This window comes from Ochotona curzoniae, unplaced genomic scaffold (genome assembly GCF_017591425.1).
Source record: "Ochotona curzoniae isolate NIBS_2020 unplaced genomic scaffold, NIBS_Ocur_1.0 patch433, whole genome shotgun sequence".
Taxonomy (NCBI): Eukaryota; Metazoa; Chordata; class Mammalia; order Lagomorpha; family Ochotonidae; genus Ochotona; species Ochotona curzoniae.
The window spans coordinates 1614709-1629834 of NW_024467010.1; the positions used below are offsets into that span (position 1 = coordinate 1614709).

The following is a 15126-nucleotide window of genomic DNA, read 5'->3' on the forward strand; positions in this document are numbered from 1 at the left end:
CGGAGGAGCAGCTCCTGGCTTCAGATTGGCTCAGCACTAGCCACTGCGTTCACTTGGGGAGTGAATCATTGCACAGAAGATATTTCTCTCTATGTCTCCTCTTCTCTGTATATGTCTGACTTTGCAATAAAATAAATGTTTTAAAAAACAAAAAATTTATTAAAAATTAGCTTCTAGGGCCCAGCACAGTTTCCCAGTAGCTGAAAGTCCTCGTCTTGCATGCACCAGAATCTCATATGGGTGCCGGTTCATATCCTGGCTGCTCCACTTCTCTTCCAGCTCCCTGCTTGTGGCCTGAGAAAGCAGTTGAGAATGGCCCAGGGCCTTGAGACCCTGCACCCGAGTGAGACACCCAGAAGAAGCTTCTGGCTCCTGACTTCTGATTGGTTCAGTTCCAGTCATTGCAGCCACGTGGGGAGTGAACCAGTGGATGCAAGATCTTTCTTTCTGTCTCTCCTCCTCTGTAAATCTACCTTTCCAATAAATACAAACAAATATTTTTAAAAATTAGTTTCCAAAATCTGAGACAACTTTGTCAGTGTCCAAAACCACACAATTAAGCATCTTTGAGTTCCAGGGGCCAGTGTCCAGATTCAGTGTCCAGAGGCCATATAGGGAGAATACCCTGCAAGGTATTTCCAAAAGAAAAGCAGAACTGTCTGGTGCTTTCAAAGCCAGGGGTGCAGAGCGAGGGTAGGAGGCCTTCGACCTGGCTTGTGGTCAGTCTCACTGCTGGTTTACAGCCTCAGGTCCTCCCTTGACTGAAGCCCTGAGGACCAGCTGTGTCAAATAGAGCACTGGAGTCCCAGACCTCTTCATCACCCTGACCTAACAGCAGGCCCAAGGGCTGGCATTTGGTGCAGCAGCAGATTAAGGTCCTGCTTAGGACATGGACACTCCATTTCTGAGTGCCTGATTCAAGCCCAGTCACTCTGCCTCTGATCCAGCTTCCTGGCTGGATCAGGACTCCTGGCTTCAGCCTGGCCTGGTCCTGGCTGTTATGGACATATGGGGAAGATATGTGGAGGTGGGTGGAAGGATTCCTATTGCTCTTTCTTGCTCTGCATTTCACATGAAATGAAAATAAATAAATAGAATTTTAGAAAGAAAGTGTAGGCCCTATTCTTTTCCTGAATTTTTTTTTACCATTTTACTGTATTTAATGTCTTAATTCAAAAATCAGTAATATAAAAAAGTATAGAGTGAAAAGTCTCCCTTCTCCGTCCCCAACCTGCCTTGAACCTAGCTAATGCTGCTAATTTCTGATATGCCACGTCAGACACTCACACACGTGCAAGCAGTACCCTTACTTGTCCACAGTGTCTGGTGTTTGACACGGCAAGGACGCAGTGTACCTCCTGTTGTGCACCTTCATTTTGATGCAATGGTTCTCTTCTTCTGGGGCTTTCTTTATATCCTAGAGGACTAAGCTGGTAACCCTTAATTGGTGAGCATATCTGTTTCACCTCAAAGGGCTGAACCTCTCCCACCTGTATGGCTGTTATCCAGAAAGGGAAAGGATGGCCGAGATGGTGGCAGGAGTTCCCCAGGAGATTTTAAAAATGGTTTTACATAGGCCAGGTGGCGTGAAGGAGGATGTGGGACCCACAAGCACCTAGACAAACTACCATCATGGCCTTTCCGGGTGGCTGCCACCCCGGCTTTCTACAGCAGGGGGCAGCGTGGGCATGTGCAGGCTAGGACATGGCACAGGGCGCTGGCGGGCGGCTGAGCGCACGCTCCAAGTGCACAAAGTCCAGTCCCGGAGCCAGGAAGCCCTGGGGTGGTCGATGGCCTGCTGGTGCTGTCAGGACAGTGGTTTCCCATTCGAGCCATGCCACTTGGCCTCAGCTGGGAGAGAAGGCAGGTGCCGGGGAAGGAACAGAGCCCTGGGGCGATCGAGAGGGGGAGAGGGGTACCTCCGCCACAGAGCCGGGATAGGACTGGCTGCGAGGAACAGTAGAGTACAGGCAGCCCCAGGACTGGGTTTCCCTTGGAGGAGAACCAGGAAGTCACGACCCTAATTCCAGCTCTGTGATCCCGTGGAAACCTGCGCTTCTCTGGGCACCATGTTCTTCTGTTATTGAGACAAGTGGAAGGAGGCTCCTAGATATTCATGGAAAACGCAAATTAGGGAGGAACTGGACATAGATGCTAACTTATCTGGCACCAAAATTAGCTTGTCTTCTGCTTTCATTTTCTTTTTTTTTTTAATTAAAAAAAATTTTTTTTTATGGTAGCATTTTGTATAGGGATTCTCCCCTCTCTCTCCCCTTTCCCCCTCCCATTTTCCATTCCCACCATTTCCCAACCATATATATTTTTAAATATTTTATTACTTATTTTTATTAGAAAGTTAGATTTTACAGAAAGTAGGAGAAACAGAGAAAAAGATCTTCTGTCTGATGATTCAAGTACTGGTTCACAGAGTGTGGTGCATTTATTCAAAATAGGAGCAGGCAGCAATCAGCGGCCAAGAAGGGCTCTGTCCACACGTGGGTACAGATGCACGCGCTCAGCACACAAGGCATATGGACACACACGTACAGCCGTGCACGCGCAGATACACACATGCTCAGCACACACTCATGTGCACACACACAAGTTTGCCCAATCTGATCCCATCTTTCCTAGAAGAAGATACATTTCTGTATGTTCACACATGCACAGGAAAATCTGCAAGTGTTCACAGGAAACCACAACTGTGGGAACAGAAATAGAGAACTTGGAGAGCAAGAAAGGAATTTTTATTTTTCAACATATGAGATCATCAAAAATTCCACACTACCTCACTCCCTCTTTCTCCCTTTGCCTTTCAAATAAGTTAGCCTTTTCAAAAAATTCAACGGAGGAGCCAGCATTGTGGCAGCACAAACTAAGCTGTCTCCTGCAGCATCAGCAGCCTATACAGGTGCTGGTTCAAATTCCATCTGCTCTACTTCTGATCCAGGTGCCCAATGGTGTGGCTGGGAAAGCAGCAGAGGATGAACCAAGTCTCTGGACCCCTGCCACCCATGCAAAAGAAACCTGAAGCTCCTGGCTTTGGTCTGACCCAGCCTGGGTTGTTGTGGCTATCTGAGGATTGAAGCAGCTGATGGGATATCTCTGTCTCTCTGTTCTCCTTCTCTCTCTGTAACTCTGCCTTTTAAATAAGATAAATAAATCTCTTTTTTTTTAATTCCAAGAAAAATGTACATTGGAGGATAATTATGCAGGAATTTCAAAAACAGCATCAAAATAAGTTATCCTCCATGAACTTTTTGAAGTATCTTCATATACTGTTCTGCAATACTAGAAAATTTTGTGTGTGTGACAAGTGTATTTGTCTGTATTGTTTTAAAAACCAATTTTTAAGGGAGGCTATGCATCAAGTGTAACAGGAAGGCAGGAGGACTCCAAGCCAATCAGGTGACATGGACCTCAGCCATCAGGGAGTAGGCCTGGTGGGCCCTTCAGCACAGGTGGATGGAAGCTGGGGTCATTGCCTTGAAGTCAGAACCTCTCTCTCTCTCTCTCTCTCACACACACACACACACACACCCCCCAGGCATGCAGAGGTGAACCGTACCCTACCAGACCCTTGAGGCAAGAGCACTCTTGTGTGAAGTTGTTTGGAAGCATGCAGCCCTGCACAGCTGTGTGGGCAGCAGCAGGCCGGGGGTGGAAGGCAGTGACTCTGAGACGGAGAGCCCCACCCAGGGCTGTACCTGTGATCTCATGCTGGCGCAGCTCGTGGTATTTGTAAGACTGCTCCAGGGGCTTGATAGACGAATGGTAGATTTTTCGGAGCCGCTGCAGTACCGCTGAGGACAGATGGGGCAGGGGAGAGTGTCAGGCAGGGTGTGCTCCAGGCAGTCCTTCTGCTGTAAAAGGGCCCCACCCCCTGGGCAGTTCCTCTGTTTCCCGGTGGATAGCTGGGGTGCTCAGATGCCCAGTAACTCTGCCACACGCCCGGAAGAAGCCAGTGCACAGGTGGACCCTCAAAACTACTTAAGACAACTAAGAGGCCCATGTCCCATACTGGAGCGCCAGAAGCCCCAGTCCCAGCTGTGGCTCCTGACTCCAGCTTCCTGCATGCAGCCCGGGAGATGGCAGGTGACACCTTAAGCACTTGCGTTCCCACCCAGGAGCCAGTCTCTGACTGTGTTCCTGAACACTGGGTTTGGTCCCACCATTTGAGGGCTTTTGGAGAATGAACCAGCCTGTGAGGGTTATCTGTCTCTCTTCCTTCCTTCCCTCTCCCTAACTTTCAAAGAAACAAATAAATGGATACAAAAGCCTCTTGACTTTTCTTTTTCTGTTTTAACCGACTCCTCCCTTCCTCCCGCCTCAGCAGTTTTTCTGAAAACTGGCTGATACCTGAAGATCCTTTGGAAGACAGGAATCCCACCTCTTTCTCTCTGCTGTCCACCCCTTCAGCCCAGGTGCCAGGGAACCAGAGGCCAGCAAGCCAGCAGGGTAGTAACCCCTGGCCTTGCCGCTCCATGGATCCGGATGCTCCTGAGATGAGCACAGTCCCAGAGCAAGGCTGGGAGCTAGACAGGCGTGAAGGGCAGCCTGCTGCTGTCTAGCTCGATGACCCAAGCAGTCACAGCCTTGCTCTGCACTCTTACTACCTCATCAGCTTCAACAAGTAAGGGCTTTAACATTTTAAAATAAAGGGCACAGCACAGTAGCCTATTAGCTAAAGTCCTTGTCTTGGATGCACCAGGATCCCATATGGGCGCCAGTTCTAGTCCCAGTGGCCCCACCTTCCATCCAGCTCCCTGCTTGTGGCCTGGGAAAGCAACTGAGGACAGCCCAAGGCCTTGGGACCCTGCACCCGTGTGGGAGACCCAAAGAAGTTCCTGGATCCTGGCTTTGGATCGGCATAGCATCGGCCGTTGCGCTCACTTAGGGAGTGAATCATTGGCAGAGGATCTTCTTCTCTGTCTCTCCTCCTCTCTGTATATCTGACTTTCTAACAAAAATAAATAAATCTTGGGGCCAGCACCATGATATAGTAAGTCAAGCCTCCACCTGCAGTGCCAGCATCCTATAAGGGTGCCAGTTTGGGACCCAATTGCTCCACTTCCAATCCTGCTCCCTACTAATATGCCTAGGAAAACAGTGAAAGATGACTCAAGTCCTTGGAACCCTACACCCATGTGTAAGAACCAGAAGAAACATAAGGTTCCTCACTTCAGACCAGACCAACTCCAGACATTAAAGCCATTTGGGGAGTGATACAACAGATAAAAGATTCTCTTGCTCTCTCTTTCTCCCTCTCCGTAAATCTGCCTTTCAAATAAAAATAAATAAATATTTAAAAATAAATGCATAAGTAGATCTTTTTTAAAAAAGAAAGGGTGGTTTTCCACTTGCTGGTTCAGGCCATATAGAAGCAACAGGAAGTCCCTAGAGAAAATCCCCCAGTGAGGAGATCAATGCTGACAGAAAAGCCCACAGCCAAGGGCATTTGCCTCAGATAGCTGCAGATCTCTATCCACATCACAGCAACTGTCACCTTCCTGTCTGCCTGCCACACTGAAGCAGTATATTTTACTAAATCTAACTCTGCTCACTCCTCTCTGTATTCCAATCTGGTAAATTTTTCCCATCTCTCATGACCAGACCTCAATTTGTCGCCTCCTGTGACACTCCCCAAATGGCCACAACAGTCAGGTGGAAGCCAGGAACCAGGAATGCCATTCTGGTTACCCATGTGTGCAGCAGGGGGCCAAGTACCTAGGCCATCTTCTAGTGCCTTCCCAGCTACCTCACCAGAAAACAGAATGGAAAACAGAGCAACCAGGACTCCACATGGAAAACACTGGCCCCAAAGGGGGTGCATTCTTACTAATCCCCCACTCCTGCCAGAGTGCACAGGTTAGTACATCCCACACCATACACCAGCATTAGCCTCCATGCCCTCACTGTCTCACTGGCTGGGACCACATTCCCCTCTCTGCACATATGGAACCCCCAACCTTGGTCTCTGCTCACAGAAACAACTCCACACAGTCCCCCAGGCACAGGAGCCCTCTTCCCTTGGGGTCCTTATCACCTCACAGCCTCCCCACCCACCACTGCAGCCTAGCTCTCAGTCACCTCTGGAGCTCTGCCTGGCCACCAGCCTAGCCCTGTCCTGCTCCTCTGGTTACCTGAGTAGTCATCAGTCGGCTTGTCCTCATTCAGCATCAGGGTCTTCTCGATGTGCGATCGATCCCTCATCGGGGCTTCCTCACTCACATCTTCTGTCTCTTCTGCGGAGAGAAGCAGACAACTGAGCACCAGGCCCCTCAGAAGACAGACTAGAACTGGGTCTGCAGCAGCAAGTGCTAAACTGAGTTCTGTCTTTAGGATGGAACAAGAAAACCTGTGATCCAGATGATTAAGCTAACAGGTACTTACTGGGAATCTACTAGGTACTGATGACCACACCAGGAAGGCAGTGGTATCCAAAACAGGCACAGAACAGCACTGGCCCTTAGGGAATTTTCCTAGAGCCCAGTGATCAGAAAGCCAAGAAAGTCTCTACCACAGTGTAACACACTCATGTGTCACTTGGCCTTGAGGATGCATCCTGAGAAATGTGGCATCAGACCATGTCAGCGTTTCTACAGAATCCTCAACAGTCTGGTTGGCTACACACCTGAGCTCCAAGTTCAGTCCACACTTCCAGCTGCTGTAGTGAACACCACAGGAACTTGACACAGTGCTCATTATTTACATCTCTACACAGCAGAGACACAGCAAAAATGTTAAGTGACAGGACTGCTCCAGCTCCACAACCATCTTACAGAACCACGCCACACTCCGGGGCATGTGGTCCATCAGGAAGCAAAACATCATTGTCCTCCGTGATGGTAACCATGCACAGCGAAGTCGCCATGGAAGCAGGCATTCCTAAAGAAATGTGCCTAGACAGACCTACCAGGGGACTGCAGAATTAGTCAGGTGGAGGGGAAATCGGGGTGCTGGGAAAGCCCCTGACAGGAAGCAATAGGGCAGATGGTAGTAGGGAGGAAGGGACCTGAGGGAGTCACGGGTTGGCATTGGCAATTCATTCCAAGGTAAGGGTGGCCATCAGTGGGCATTTCTCAAGATCACATCAGCTGGGTGCAGACAGGAGGAGGAAGCACAGTGGGGCCACCTGTTCTCCCAATCATGAAAACAAAAATATCCAAGCCTGCTGCCCTTCAGGAAAGGAGATGCTCACATCTAAGACCATGGCTGTTTCTCCCCAGGCTTCCTGCACAGAATCCTAAGAGATCAGAAAGATGGACCTAGGCCTACAGTGCAAAGCAGGCAGGCTGCCAGGGGATGAAGATTCAATATGCCTTGGGCAGGCCAGACCCAAGCAGTCCCTGACCCAGAATACAGAAGGCAGAAAATGAGGAGGAACTTGAAGACGGAAGCCCCAGCCTTCCCTTTCTGGAAGGTACAAGAACCTGACCAATGATATGTAAATCAAACTCTGCAGGGAAATGTGGTTGGAAAGCAAACTGGGAAAGTGAAGCCTGGGCCTTAACCCACGTTCACAGCCCACCTTCTGGTTGGCTGCAGCAACTGGGCTTCTGGGGCCTGCAGGGTCCTGATCACCCCAGGATTAGATGGATCTCAGATGTTGCCCAATGGCTGTGGCCCCATTCTCCCCCACTCTTTTCCTGTCCCCAGCCTTTTAAGGGTGGCTGCCACTGCTTCAGATAGGCATTTGAAGGACTTAGTCCATCTGAGTTCTTCCATCAAAACACGGCTCCTAGTGCCAGTTCTCCATGCTGACCTATGGCTGCATTTTCAAGCGGATGCCAAGGTATCAGCCCAAAAAGTTGTCACCTGCATGGTTTGCTCCACTAACTCCCTGCATGTCAATGTACCAGCTGGCCTCAGGACCTCAAACCTGGCACTAGTGTCCTTGCTCCTCTGTCCTCTATCCTTAAGGTCTGGATCCCTCTGTGACCCCTATACTCAGTCCCTCCAAAATGAAAGGTGCCTCCAAGAACTGGTACCCTGGATAGGGCCCCTATCTAGCCAACCCGGGACTAACCCGGGCTCTCCTTCCCCACTCTGCCCCTTCCTGTCCCATTTCACGCATAGCTGCCCGAGGTTCCTGGGTGGCTTTAACAAATTCATCCCTACCCTGGGGGGCAGTTAGGGAACTCCCTGAGCCCTCATGTCCCTCTCCAGGTTCCTTTGGCTCAGTGTCCTTGCTGCCTGCAGGCCTGGAATTCAAGTCCTCCATGCCAGGCTGACCCTCTCCCCCGGCAAGGCTTGCAGTTCCTCCTGCTTCCAAGGGCTCCGGAGCCTCCTCAGAGGCAGCCCCTGCTTCTTCTGAGCTGGCTCCATCACCGCTGTCTTCTCCAGAATCTTCCTCACTTTCACCTTCCTCATCACCCTCTTCTTCAGAGGAGGCCTCCTCTTCCTCCTCCTCCTTGGGCATCACTGGTGCCTGGCTCTCAGCAGGGTGGTCCCCCTCCATGCTCCTTGCCTCGGAGCTCTGGGTGCCCACAGACGTAGTGCTGGCCTCCGCAGCGGGGCCAGTCTCCTGGCTGGGATGGCGCTTCTCATGGTCCTCAGCCCCCTGCCTGACTTCTGCATGCACGTCAGCCTCTGAAATTTCTTCCACAGACACAACATTGGCAGCTCCATCTGGTTCTGTGGGCCCCTGGCCATGCCCAGGGACGCCATCACCTTCTGTATCCAAGGTGTGGACCTGCTGCCGGTCCTCAGCCTCCTGCCTGGCTTCTGTGTCCACATCCGCCTCCAGCCCTTCTTCCACAGCATGGGGGGCTCCATCTAACCTGGCGTGGCCTTTGTCTTCTATCTCCAGTGTGTGGCTCTCCTGGTCCTCTGAGGCAGGGGAGGCTGTGGTGGCTTCAGACTCTGCCGTCTCTGCAGCTGCTCCTTGCTCCGGGTTGTCCCCTAGGATCCCTTCAGCTTCCTCAGGAACCTTGCCACTCCCAGCCTGGCTTTTTATTTCCCCGCTGGCAGCTCCCTGCAAGCAGGGCTCCTGCCCAGTCACTTCCTCTCCTGGTCCCTCTCCCGAACTGAGCTCTGGCCTCTCCTCTTGCAAGGACCCTTTATCCCTTCCTGCAGGAAGGGTGCTCGCTGCTGCTGGGCCCTGCTCTTCCCCAGGCCCCGCGGCATCCCCAGATGGAGCTGACTCAGTGGCTGAGGCATTGGGGAGGCTGGCTTCGGACTCGGAGCCCGGGCCGGTGGCAGCTGGAGGGGCCCCAGCGGCGGTGGTCCACTCCGCACTCTTGGCCGCCCTGCTGTCTGGGTAGTGAAGGAGCAGGGTCTCATCTCCTGGGGCCGCGTCTGCATACAGGGCCCTTTCTTTCTCCTCTAGACTTGCGTCTCCAGCAGAGAAATGATTCTCCAACAAATTGCCAACATCTTCTGTACCACCCGAAGCAGGGACTTGCAGTTCTAAATGATTAGAATATGATTGGTCAGTTTCACAGGGCTGGCACTGGCTCTGTGTCTCAAAAAAGTCTCACGTCAACCTAGGCCCCCTCCTGTGGGAGAGCTGTGTGGGCTTGGCATGGAGCATGACGCCCACCTCCCCAGGGTTTCCATGACAACCCTGTGTTTAGCGAGCACAGCAGGTGTTATCCTGCCTCCCTCCCAAGTGGTGGAAACTGTGGACAGACTTGCTGTCCATCATGAAGGAAGCTGGTAGTCACACTGACCTGAGAATCTGAAAATTCTGACCTGACCTCAGACTTCCTGCCTAGGTCCTGATCACTGTATGTAGGTGGAAACTTGGACGAAACCTTCCAGGCCTTTCTCAACCTTGCTGATGGGCACGTGCAGCCCAGCTCACCAGGAGATCCATCCAAGAGAGGACTTCATGACTCTCATTAAGCAGGGTGCTTTTTATACAGCTCTCAGCAAAGGAGTGAAAACAGGTGTCTACAGGCCAGATAATCTCATGTTACAAGGCAAAGTACTTAGGGGATTACATGTGGCTCTCATCCTTATTAAGTCACACATCCAACTCTGTCCCCTTAAGGGCAGGCATTTGCTGGCCTGGCTGTGTTAGAGGGACCAGCCTGTGCAGGAGATAGCCAAAACTGGCAGAGCCTGGGCTTCCCGATGGCCTCAGCCAACCCCTTCTAGGGGATTCCCTTCTAAGGGCTGTAGCGTCACCTAGAGAGCACAGGCAGGGCACAGGAAGAGCAAAGCAGGAGAGCAGAGCAGGGCCTGGTCTGCGCCAGAGACCTCTGCCAAGGGTCAAGTTTAGAACTGTGGGAGCAGCAAAAGGAGAGGGTGGCAGGGGTTGAAAGCTGGGCTCTGTTTGAGGAGGAGGCAGCTGGGAATGAGTGGACCAAGGCTGCCCTGCTGTGGGGAAAGGAGACTAAGACAAGTGCAGTCTCCTCGTTTGACTGCTTCTCAAACCACACCTGGGCTCCCATCTCTGCCTCCTAAAACAAAGCCTCAGATTACCCCCCAGGTGTTCCCAGGGAGCTGGGTCAGCCAATAGGAATTAGGAGAGAGTATTTCCTCGTTGGACCCCAAAGACAGCCAACCTCCTGTCAAAATCTGAAGGAAGGGAAACTGTGAAGCCTTTTACCGCCGGAGAGCCTGTGTGCTGTGGAAACCTCCTCCCGGCACTATCATACACTTGAGTGCATCTCACCACCATGTTGTCAAGGCTGAATTACTGAAAGTCTTTGATCTGCCCCGAGACACATGGCCACGGGTGCACCCAGAGCCATCAGCTCCAGCGGCCAGGCTTTCTACACCATATGCTTGGGGAACCTGACTGTAACCTTCCCTGCCTGCGTGTGCCTTCCCTCTAGAATGCTCTGGGCTGCTCCTGACCCCTTACAGATTTTTCAGGAATCAGTTCCTAAATTTGTGTTCCCACTACCTGGGACACACAGAAAAAAGAGAGATACACGGTTAAATTTGGGTACCAATAAAATTCCTGATCCCTCAGTTGGAGGCAGCATGGGGAGCTAAACATGACCCATTTAAGTTTTCTTTCACTACCACCTAAATATCTTCCTGTAAGTCTTTCATCTCCAACACCAGAGAAGTCTCTGGCAGCAAGTTGACTTAACCTAAAGAGACTGACAGCCTGTGAAGTCAGTTCACAGACATGCTCAGTGTCCCAGGTAAAGCAGCTATACTTCATATGTACAGTGTGATCTTCATCTTCAACTGAATGTGTGGATTTACTCTGAGATGCTTCTGGAAGGCAAACTTTACTCAAGTACTATGCCCACTTCACAGATGAGAAGACAACACTCAGAGGCACTGGGTGTCTCAGCCCACGGCACAGCAATAGCAGTAACTGACTAAGGCCATCGGACTTCAAAGCTGCAAAGGAAATGGCCTGACCTCTGAACTGGGCTCCACACCCAGTGAGGACTCAAAGCATGAGTGAGACAGCAACATTCCCTGAGAGCCCAAACGAGTGCTGATGCCCAGCCCCAGGCCACACACACAGATCAGAATATGCATTTAACAAAAGGCCCAGTCGGGGAGATGCTGGTCTCCCCTGCACCTCCCTCCTCAGTGGTTTTGATTTAAATACTCTTGCAGGGGTGGGGGACCTACAGCTCACACACAGGCCATGGAAGGACCCCAAAATAATTTGGTCTTGCTCTGCCAAGGCAAATGTAGGACTTGAAATTCAACAAATCCCTAGCAGATCGATTTTTAAGTTGATAATGTTATATGGCCCAGGAATGGTGTTATTAATATTAAAATGATCCATGGCAGGGAAAAACGTCCTAAACCCTGGACACTCCCAGCATGAGGATTCAAGCGACCCTAACAGACAATTCTAAAGCTCAAAGGTAATCCTAACGTGAAAGGCTATAACAGTGTGACTACTAAATGGAATAACCCTGACCTCAAGCCCCTCCTCCCGGAAGGTGCCCATTAGAATCTCCCAGAGCCTGGCATCTCCCCTGGGAACACAAGTGGCTGAGGCTCCTCCAGGGAATCCAGCACTTTTCAGACTCCCACTGCCCTCTGATCATGTGATGATGATGATAATGGTAATGTTGATGACCGTGGTAATGGTGGTGGTGGTGCTGATACGGAGCTCAACAAACTCTAGATATGACCCTCTGTAGGATTTTCAATATTCTCCACAGACCACCATACCCCAGCAGGGACACGAGGGCCACAAAGCCCCAGTGGGGGATGAGAACTCCAAACAGGGGAGGTGTGCCATGGCCCTCACACTGCTGGTTGGGAAGCCCAGCCCTGCATGTGGTTTAGCACGCTTACATCCACATCGTTCACTCCCAGGTTATCACAACTGAGTGCCAAGCTGTCCCTGACCCGTTAAATAATCTGGAGTGAAAAAGACTGAGGGTGGTAGCTTCATGCCCTTTGATCTTCCTTCCCATTTTAAAAATAGCTTCCCTGACACAGCCCACCAATGAAACAAGTTGTCCCTCTGAGCCCCCAGAACTGAATCCCAAGGAAGCAGCTGTCCCATAGGGCCTCACACTCCTCTGGGTGGGCACAGTTAGAGGCTCAAGAGCCTGCAAGGACATTCAGCAAAGCTGGTTCAGTGCCTCTTCCTCTCCCCCAACCACACACACAACCTCCTGTGGCTTCTTGCAGAAGTCCCTACTGGTACCTGGAACAGGGGGTACAGTGAGGGCTCAGAGGACCCCAAGCACACTGGATGTGTTGAAGAAGCCTCGGTCAAGAACATGCAGTACCACACACATGTGCTGTGGCCAAAGCTGCCATCCTGGCCCAGGCAGATCTGGGCGCTGACGTCAGGACACACAAATAGCAGACCCACAGCTCCACCCCAACACAGAAGGCTAAGTGTCTCACTCACCCCAAATGGGGACAGGACAAGCCTGTCCTGCTTCTCTCTCAGCACCCCTTCAACCATCAGCCTTTCCTGGACAAACCTCCTGTCAGTTGTCCCAACAGCCCCACAGCCTCAGCCATGGCCCCAGGCTTAGTTCTTCATCCAACTCCACCTCCAACCTAACATTTCTGCCCCTCCTTTGGCTCCTAACTGGTCTAAAACACTTTCACATAAACTCACAATATAGGGGCTGCCAAGGGCCCTGGTGAGCCAACTGTAAAGGAGCAAGCTCTGGCCAAGAGTCCTAGAAATATCCCTCCAGCCAGGGTCAGGCAGGGACAGAATCCACACCTGTGGTCCTCAGCCTAGAAGCCCTTCTGCTCCCAAGCACATGTAAGTCAAATGGTTGACCATTTTCTACACATAGTTTGTGCAAATGAGTCATCAATGACCAAATCCCAGAAGAAAAAACTTTTTCTGCTTCTACACCTGGTCCCTTGTGTTGCAGGGAGTTGGGAACCCCAGGCCTGACATGTGGCAGATCCCTGTTCTTCCTGTCGCCCTTCCTCAACCTGGCTGGGGCTTCCCAGAAGCTATCCAGGGCGGCTGGGAGCTCCTCAGGGCTGACCTTCCTTCTCTGATTCTGGCTGTGAGTCAGCTGCTTCTCCTGGTGTCTGTTTTCTCTGATCCTTACTCTCAGAGCAAATGTTCACCCCTCAGAGTCCTTCGTACTGACACTTCCTGGGTGAAGCCCTCGGAGGACTCAACAGGGGGACAATGCCCTTCCAGACTCAGAAGGGAAGTGTTTGCCAGGGAAGGGGTGTCTGTGTCCTCTCGCCACCTGAGACATTCCCTGCAACCCCATGACTTCCACCCCCAGGCCTAGGTGACCGCTGGCTTTCAAGCCAGGCTCCTGAAGTCAAAGCTAACCTCAGTAGGACAGCCTGCACCTGGCCGGCACCCACCCCAAAAACGACCTGCACAGGAGCCAGAATACACTGGATGACAGAGGGAGCATCAAAGGGAACCTTTAAGACAATCAGTTTGATTTCATTCATGCATGGGGCCCTTGATCACAAGGTAACAGCCAGAAGCAGACCTGCAGCCACAGGTTCACTGACACTGAGTGTTTCCACAGCCCAGCCCTCCAGCACTCTGATACCACATGGCATCTGCAACCCCACCCCCAGGCTCACTGGGTCAATGAGTAGGGTTATGTCTGTCTGCCTTAGAATAGCAACTTCTCAATCAACCCTCCTCCACCTCCTTCCACAGAAAAATCTAGTGTCTTCATGTCAAAATGGTATCCCACACATTTTCCTACAGATGGCAGGACTATATTCCTTTTTCTAGCTGTATAATATTCCATTGTGTACCCTTTCTGTGTGTATACCTATTCTTTATCTATTCATCACTTGATATACATTTTTATAGATTCCAAAGTTAAAAAATAACTTTTCAAGTGTTTAAGGATATAGGTATGCTAATTAACCTAACTCGGTCTCTGCATATTGGATACATGCTGTTGAGTTACCACAATGTATTTCACAAACATGCACAATGAAAATAAAAAGGTTAAATCTTCAACACAATTTTTCTATCCTGAAAAGTCCAGAGAATTGGCAGAATATCTTCCTTCCCCTCCATTCTCAATTGCTGGGAACTCCTGGTTTGGTTGGAAGACTCAGAAATACACTGCTGTATGCCCCAGTACCACGGTGTCCACGCGTGTGCTTCACTGAGGACCACAGTATCCACATGTATGTGTCACTGAGGTGTGCACACATCCATATCACTGAGGACAATAGTGTCCACATGTACGTGTCACTGAGGTATGCACATGTGTGGGGAGCTCCTTCGGCCTGGGCTCCTCCCTGCCACCAGCCAGAGCAGCTGGGGTAGGGTTGCAGGCACCCTGGGGTCGCCCTGCTCTGCTCATGTGGTTCCAGCTGGTCTGGGAACAGGAACAGGTCTGAGCTGACAAGATTCTTAAGTTAAGAGCTTGCCCTGGGCCCAGCATGGTGGCCTAGCAGCTAAAGTCCTCACCTTGAAATCACCCAGATCCCATATGGACACCAGTTCTAATCCCGGCTGCTCCACTTCCCATCCAGCTCCCTGCTTATGGCCTGGGAAAGCAGTCAAGGACAGCCCAAAGCCTTGGAACCCTGCACCCACGTGGGAAACCTGGAAGAAGTTCCTGGCTCCTGGCTTCGGATTGGCACAGCACCAGCCATTGAAGTCATTGGGGAGTGAATCATCATACGGAAGATTTTCCTCTCTGTCTCTCCTCCTCTCTCTAAATCTGATTTTCCAATAAAAAATAAATAAATCTTAAAAAAAAAAAGAGCTTG

At 51.0% G+C, this 15126-nt stretch overlaps 1 protein-coding gene across 1 annotated transcript in view; it reads right to left on the reverse strand.

The window, feature by feature from the left end:
* Positions 1-15126, reverse strand: part of LOC121167912 (sarcalumenin) — a 33758-nt gene that overhangs the window by 4306 nt on the left and 14326 nt on the right. Inside the window, exons 2-3 of the mRNA XM_040997625.1 lie at positions 6144-6245; positions 3708-3803 (exon numbers count right to left, since the gene is read on the reverse strand). Coding sequence (XP_040853559.1) covers positions 3708-3803; positions 6144-6245 — 198 coding nt within the window. The remainder of the gene's footprint in view (positions 1-3707; positions 3804-6143; positions 6246-15126) is intronic.